Here is an 8,387-nt window from a genome sequence, read left to right as displayed (position 1 = left end):
TACAAGGCAACATACAATTTTAAAGTTTTTTTTTTTATATTTTATTTTTTTTTTGCTGGAAAACAAATATGTTGATAAATGTCGTATTTTGCGGGCATTCGGGAAATAATAATACTGGTACGTTGTATCGTGTTGTGTTGATTTGACCTTGAAGTTCTCGAAGAATATGTTTACGCATGGACATTTTGATAGTCATTCAAAGTGTTGAATAATAATAAAAATACCAATAATATACATACCAAGAATGATTTGTATTGCAGCATCCAACTTTCATTGCAAAAGAAACAACGGAACCGCGTTGTAAAACTCGTGAATGAAAAAAAAAACTATTTTTTTTAGATAATTATCTACAAAACTCACAAATGTGGTATGGTATTAGTCATTTTTATCAAGTCTTTCATTACGATCTTCATGATAAATTAATAAACGAACAACAAAAAGCCTTGGCGTGTATTTATCAAAAATGAAGAAAAAAGGTTTGGAGAGATTTTTAAAAGTGGAAAAATATCCGATAAGATATATAAGGGTCAGTCTTTGTAAGAATCATTTAAATTCTGTAAAATATGATACACCCCAAAAAAGACTACATATTTTTATTTTTGATATTAAATTGCTTTATAGGTCTGTAGGATGAAGTCTATAATTATCATTCCATGTTTCTGTTCTAAGTTGATAATCCGCATTGAAAATCCGACAGTTTCCATTTTATTTTACTATCATCTAATAATTTCCCTTAATTTTGAATTCTACAGAACAGTCTGTATAATTTTTATTTCGGACGAGCACAAGTTATATGTTTATTTCTGTTAACTATAATTTTATACAAAATATCAAAAATAAAAATATATAGGCTCTCCAAACATATATTACATTTTGCATGGATCTTAGCTGGAGTGCTACTTAATTCCCTCCCAATGACAAAGCATGCCATTCTGTATATTGATTTGAAAAGGCCATTTGATCCGATGTGAAGGCAAGATAAGCAAGTTATTAGTAACCAAAGGCTATTAACAATAATGGATAAAACATCTATGGATCCAGAGAAAGGTAGTAAATTTCATTCATTTTGAATTAATCAATTTTCAATTAAATATCATTTATTAAATTTAAACAAAGGGCTTTTCTTAATGTTTTATATATTTTTGTATTAACCAACAAAGTGTCCGAAAATGGTATCCTTTATTGTTGTTATTTTGCTAACGTTTGTTTTAATTGGTACGTATAATTCACTTGTTGAATAATTTTCTTTTTAAAATGCTATTAACAATTACAAAAAAGGTGCTTACTACAAAAACCTGTCACTTGATATTTAATCCAGAAGAAAAGTTCTATCATAACCAGTTTACTTTATTATTTTTTTTAACTTTGTTAATAAGTGCATGTGTTTTTTTTTATTAAAAAAACAAAACAATTATGAGGGGCAATGTAAGGACAATATCTATAGATTAAAACATTTCCAAAAGTCATACTTTCAAGTTTTATTTTTTAAAAGTAAATAAAGGGATGAAGAAATCGAAGAGAATTGTTATTTGGTTAACTTTCTGATGAGGAGATAATAAATAAATATGAAATGCGGAATAAACATAAACACGGGACCTAGGATGCAGAGATGATTACAATATTTTTTTTGCATTCAAATTGGAAAATACGGCTTTTGCTGTAAACTGTTTTTTTTTCTCTATGACTTGACAGTTTTATCTAATTTTTGGATTTGTAGATATTTGAAATATTTATCCATGGACGATTGACGCAATCAAATGATATGATATGTACAATTAGCTGTTGTGGTTGGTTTTTGTGTGATTGTGTATCATTTACTATAAATCATGGTCGGTCGAAAGCGACATGGTGACGGTTTCACGTTGTGATTGACAAATTTTATACAATATGACGATCACTTCTATATAAAAGTTCATTGATATGTAATACAAAATTTAATTGATTGAAACTTCTGCAGGACATTTTATACAATATCTTTCTTGATTAGATAATATATTATGATCATTGCATTCCAACTTCAGGATAGTAGTTTTCATTTAGTCAATCATTCTGAACGTTCATACTTATTTTAAAATTTGTTTTCTTTTTAAAACCACCACGACACTTAATATGCATTATTTGATAGTTCAGTTTGGAAACTTTGTTCTACCATATGTTTATTCCATAATAATAAAAATAATAATATTTATTCAAACGGAAAAGCGTGCTTACACATTGGTCTAGTTAACAATATGGTCATGTATATTTGTATATAGTTCACAGTATAAAAAAGAAAATACAGGTAAAGGCAAGACAGAAAAATGACAAATATATTAACTACTCATAATAATATATTTAATATGAATGGAAGCATTTCTAAAATAGTTTTTTAGATGTGCTTTTTGAAATTTCCAACTATTGTACAATTTCTGATATTCGTTTGCATACTGTTCCTTTACAAATTTGCTTTAGTAGTGAACATGGGATTATAGGGTTAATTAATATCCAATTTGTTTTGTGTCTGGCAAGAAACAAAAACCCTCAACCTTTCCGGAGCACCTAAGCACACACATTTATTCAGGTGGAGGGGTCACACTACTAGTCTTCTGTGTATTATTAATGTTTGCTTTTCTAGTTACTTGGACATGTAAGATTTTTGTCCAAGGACCTGTTTGGTTAGATCGATTATTATTCTTTTTGTGATGGACACGTCGGCATTTTTGCGTTTGTTGAACTAATCAAATTCCATTTCACGATTGAAATAAGAGGCAATCGTGTCTCAATGTAAGAGACTTACCATTGTAATGACGTCAATTGTTATTTAAGCTGACAATATACTGATATAGAAATAAATCAAAATCACAGCTTCAGATTACAGTTTTTTTTGTTCAGTTTTGTCTGCACTGAATCTATATGAAGAGTAAATATAATGCAAATTTGACGCGTAATAATAATAATGAGCAATTTTAATTGTCTACTTAATTTGGGTCTGTGTGCACTTTAAATTAATTCTAAATCATCGGTTGTTGAAATTGATTGAAATATCCGTAGTTCGTATAGGTTTCAATCTAAACTGCTGGTACACAGTCGTGTCATCTTCAACTGACTTAATTTTTCTGTCTAGGTCAAGATGTAACAAGTAATTTAGCAAAGATGTAAATTATATTGACAGGATGTATCCAATAATAACTTTGTGGTATCTCTTTTATTAAGAAGAAAATGTCTAGAGGCATCGGAATGATGTAATAAGGAAAAAAAAAACATTTCATCCGTTTTGTTAGTAGATATATGACATTATAGTTGTTGCATTTTTTGTTGGAGAAGAAAATAATCAGCTGATTTTATACGAACCTAAGGGGAATAATCAAAATTAGTATGAATGTAATAATTTTTGACATATAATTTAAATAATTTAATATTTGATGTATTCGTAAGTATAAGGATACTATAAATACGTTTTACCGAAATTATTAGATATTGAACTAGTTCTTACATCAATCGTACTTTCAACTCATTTTATTCTGAATCATTACTTTTCGAGCTTAATTTTATCTTGATGAAGAAGAACGGATTTCTTTTGTTTGGCAACTGTCCTATTTTATCTAATTAAGCTATTTGAACACATCTGTATTGTCAAAGTATTGCAAGTTGTATTCCTTTATGATGATCATCTTGTTCAGAAGCATTCTTTATTTCATCATATATGGCAGCAAAATTGATTTGATCGAATTCGATTCCTATTGATTGGAATTTACTCAGACACAGTGTGATAATGCCGCAAAAATGACAAATGTACAATTCCGGAGCACTTCATTTCCTGTGCGTTGATATTGAAAGTGTATCAATATTTTTTGAGTGCTGTTTTGTCATTCTGATCTTTATTTTTAGTTGTAATATTTTTGTTTGCAGTAAACAAAGTACATTATTGGTTGACTCACTCCACATAAAACTGAGAACATAAAATGACTTGCATTTCGATTTAAGATTACATCATTTTGAAACAAAAAAATCAACTGCGTAGCAACTCATTTTCTAAATGCATCTTTTCTAGTAAGTGATAAGCTTGTAAACAAGGAAGTCCGATTCATATCTGTATTAATTTACTTGAAATCATTTGAAATTAATTTGTAAATTACTAAACATTTCTGTATGGTATGAGGTATGTAATCTATAACGTAAGATGAAAGTTAATCACTAAATCTCCTTTTGAAATGCTGTAAAATACATTACAAAAATAGTAAAACCAATTAAAAGGCATTTTATTTGGAACGCAATACAAATAATCAATTGAATATTCATTTGTATAATACTTTAAATCTCATTACATGAATTTTACCTTGAGATAACTTCAATATAAGATTGAATATTTAAAAAGTAAAAGAATTAAGCGATTCAGAATAGGATAAATTACATTGCACAAAAGAAGATGTCCATTTTTTAGGCAATTGCATAGGGTAGATTTTCTATGTTAAGGTTTCACACCTCTGACACACCCAATACTTAAAGCCGCCTTTTTATGTTCATTAGTTTAGCACGACGGAAAAGCTTCACAGATTTACAAGAATAATGCTCATGGCTGTTTTTTTACAATATGCATAATAGAGCACATTACCCAGTTGAATGATACCCATTTTAGGAGGTAGATCTAAGGTAAGGGACAAAACTCTTGAAATCAGTGATATGTTAAATCATATTTAATATCACCAAAGTCTATCGAGCTTTTATTGGAAACAGAATGAAGTCAATCCTTGTTAATTTGATGCTTACATGAGATTGATATAATAAGAAGAATTTAAACGTTCTTATGATTTACAAGAGTTAAGTCCCTTACGCTATGTCTACCTCCTTAATATGGTAGCGGTTATAGGTCTCACTCATCAAAAATTAGCAGAGCAGAAAAACAAGATAGAGAGTCGGAGAGCAATTATAAGGTCTGCGGAGGGAAAGCAATTATAGGGTCTGCGGACGGAAAGCAATTGTAGGGTCTGCGCAGGGAAATCAATTATAGGGTCTGCAGAGGGAAAGAAATTATAGGGTTTGCGGAGGGAAAGCAATTATTGGGTCTGTGGAGGGAAAGCAATTATACGGTCTGCGGAGGGAAATCAAAGGCACTGGAATTCAAATGTTATTTAAACAAAAAATACCATACAATTTCAAATATTAACCCTCTCCATATTTTAATTGTGCTATTCCCTACTACTTTTGCTACATAAACATCTCGCTCTTTCTCTCTTGTGTTTTTGTGTGTGCTAGTGTGTGTTGGTAGGTCATATGTACTACTTAAAAATGGCCGTTTATGTCTGACGCACATTGGTTTTCAACACCAATAAATAACAATAATAAATAACCACACAAAACGACATGTAAATGTAATATTCCTGTTGAAATACAGTTGCCTCATTACATTTGTACAGGATATTGGGTTGGGTCAAGTGTGTCATTTGGGTCGGAGATGGCAATCAATGTTCACTCCAATAAATCCTTGACTTCATTGCGTTTATTCCGAAATTCAAAGTGTTTGTTAGATTCTGACAATATTATTATACATTCACATACACTCAAAATGATTGATGAATTCTCAAAAACGAAATAGACATTGATTTAAAAGGAATAGAGACGCAACATTGTAATGTATTTATTTCATTGAAAACATGATTTTAAGTATCATGTCCTTAAAGATGTTGTTGACGGGAAAAAGGATAAGATTACCTAGTGGCGGAAGTAATATTGAAGACAAGATTAGGTCTTAATGATAAATAATTTTCGTTGTAGAATAATATTGTGACAAATCACTGTAATCCAAAGAACAGATGGAGAACAAATGTGCCGATAATGCTCTATCAAAGTTAGGGTTGGTTATATGGCTAAACCAATCTGGATCTGACTTTGAATTATGGAATTAATTCGACATATTCAACAGTTGAATGAAACTTAACGCCAAGCAGGGCACTTTCAGTATTTTAGTTTATATTAAATGAATCTTAATTGACAAAATAAACGATTTACAATTTATATTTGCCCATTACATTAGCCTTGACATGTATTAGCTCTAAATATAACAATTTGTCGTAGCTTCAGGGGGTAGACCTAGGGTAAGGGACACTACTGTTACACGTTTGTATTCACAGCTTTACATCAATCTTATGTAAACAAGTAACTTGGATTGATTTCATGCCGTTTCAAAGGAAAGCTTGGAAGTCTTGGGTGGAATTGAATATGATACAAACATATCACTGATTGAAAAAGTTATTTCCCTTACCCCAAGTCTACCTCCTTAAATGGTCAATAAATTAAGTGAACGGACAAAGCATATCTACCACTGGAAATTACTTTTTAGAACTTACTTCCGAATTATTATAACGTAAAGTAAAGAAGAGTCATATGATTTATTATCATCATATTCATGGTTACAGCTTGTTTTATATTTTGCAAACAATGAAATATAATTTACCATATATATTTGCATGACGGCCTGCAATCAAAACACCTTTGATTTTTCATCTGCTGCATATTGCAGATTCAGAGGTGAAATATTCACTTCTCACCGTTCTGATTCCGTGGATGTATAAATTTGATTGCGGAGCCTTTCAGACCTTACTTAAGTGTTTGTAAGAAACAGGTAAAAGGAAACAAATCAGAGACATGCATGTCAATACCTCACCTATCTGACATTATAATATCCTTTAGGCATGTATTCTCTATCTGAAAAGACCATTATTTGATCTATGTATCATTGCACTTGCTCAGGATATTTTCAATAGAATATTGTAAAACTGAGGTTTTTGCCAGAGTTATTTGCCCTTGAAATGTTCATTTTCAGTGCATGTCAATAAAATTGTAACTCAATGGGCACGCAGTGATTGTGCAAGTAATCAACTTACACCATCAAAATGGTTTTTGTTCATACCTTGTTTCACCTACTACCTTATTCCTACAGGTACTGCCACCGAAAGCTGTGTTTACATCTGTATGAGACATCTTGGTGATCTGTGAAAGTATTTGCACTTAGTATTTAAGTTATATGTGGTCCGTTTCATTCTTTATTTCCTATTATGACGTTCGAATTTGTAAAGAAAGCATATTTATATTGTTCTACTCTATTTCAGATCAAAGGATAACGAGGTTCTTGTCATTACTTCATTCTAACAATATTTCAATCAATTTTTCATGGATTCAATTCAATGGAGTTGTGAATCCTGAGGATGACCTTGCAGTTACAATTATCAATTCATACGTGGGACCAATTCTGTGTGTGTTTGGAATATGCGGAAATTTATTGAATTTGATCATACTACTGAAAGGACATTTGAATGACTCTCCGTATCTATATCTCAGGACATTAGCTTTTATGGATTTACTTGTCCTTTGTTTATCCTTAATTCATACGACATATTCAGAAACATCGTCATCTTACGGCAGTCAACTGTTCAATGCGTATCTTTTCTTCCCGCTTGCAAATCTGTTTATGGCTGCCAGTGTTTGGCTAACAGTTGGAGTTACAATTGATAGATTAATTTACGTAAAATCGCCATTATGGGCTCGATGGTATTGTAGCGTTCAAAGAGCACGAACAAGAATAATTTGTATACTTATGTCAACACTAATAATTTCGATTCCGCGATTTTTTTGTTATAAAGTCCAAGGCACAGGAGCGGTCTTTGCGATGGAGCCAACGTCATTCAGGGAGAATTACATACAGTATCAGATTTATGATATATCATGTATTGTACTCTTTCACGCATGTCCGTTGTTAATTTTAATCTTTTGTAATGTTTATCTGATATACGCTGTGCACAAAGCACGCAAAACCAGACAAGATTTGAATATCCGGAACAATAGAGAACGACAATGGCAATCCGACCAAGCACGATTCACAATTACTCTAATCAGTATAGTTCTTGTCTCAATTATTGCCATTTTACCATCCACAATAGGTGATTTTGCTCAATTTTTACCGATATCACGCAATGGGTACAGAAAGCTAAGGTTATCAAGTAATTGTCTATTGCTTTGTAATCTGTCTATGAACTTTCTTCTGTACTGTGCTTTTAACAAGCGATTTGTTAACGTAATGAGAAGTTTGTTCTGTGGAAAATCTGTTTCAAGAAGAGGCCATGTTGTTTTCAAAAGAGATTTATACTTAACTCGAGTCTCAACTGCCTATGGAAGTACTACTTTGTAGGTCTGATGTCTTTTTAATGTCGTTGTTTTTCTTTTTATAATAAAACTTAATCGTAGCTTATCGATTTTTTTCTTTTTTTTTTAATAAAAGTAAAATAAAGAAAAGAGAAATGTAACCTGGCAATATATACACATAAGCACACACAAGCACAAATCGACGGTAAACATCCTAAGATGGGTGTTAAGAAAAACATAAAAAGAGACAAGCATCGTCTACCTTAATTATA

The 8,387-nt window shown here is 31.1% G+C and overlaps 1 protein-coding gene across 1 annotated transcript; it reads left to right on the top strand.

The window, feature by feature from the left end:
• The first annotated feature begins 1,016 nt into the window (after window positions 1-1,016).
• On the top strand, window positions 1,017-8,161 carry LOC148620075 (FMRFamide peptide receptor frpr-18-like). Its single transcript, XM_088577081.1, has 2 exons — window positions 1,017-1,047; window positions 7,086-8,161. The coding sequence occupies exons 1-2, from the start codon at window positions 1,017-1,019 to the stop codon at window positions 8,159-8,161; spliced, it is 1,107 nt and encodes a 368-aa protein (XP_088433207.1).
• Window positions 8,162-8,387: the final 226 nt, after the last annotated feature.

Source organism: Perna viridis, chromosome 4 (assembly GCF_037379345.1).
Source record: "Perna viridis isolate PV_CMFRI_1.1 ecotype Kerala chromosome 4, ASM3737934v1, whole genome shotgun sequence".
Taxonomy (NCBI): Eukaryota; Metazoa; Mollusca; class Bivalvia; order Mytilida; family Mytilidae; genus Perna; species Perna viridis.
Note: the sequence above shows the minus strand (reverse complement) of the source record. Positions and strands in the feature narration are given on the sequence as shown.

Bases quoted from the DNA above. Each gene is read 5' to 3' on its own strand.
- LOC148620075 (XM_088577081.1), top strand. From the start codon at position 1,017: ATGGATAAAACATCTATGGATCCAGAGAAAG. The intron at 1,048-7,085 runs GTAGTAAATTTC...ACTCTATTTCAG, and splicing joins ATCTATGGATCCAGAGAAAG to ATCAAAGGATAACGAGGTTC.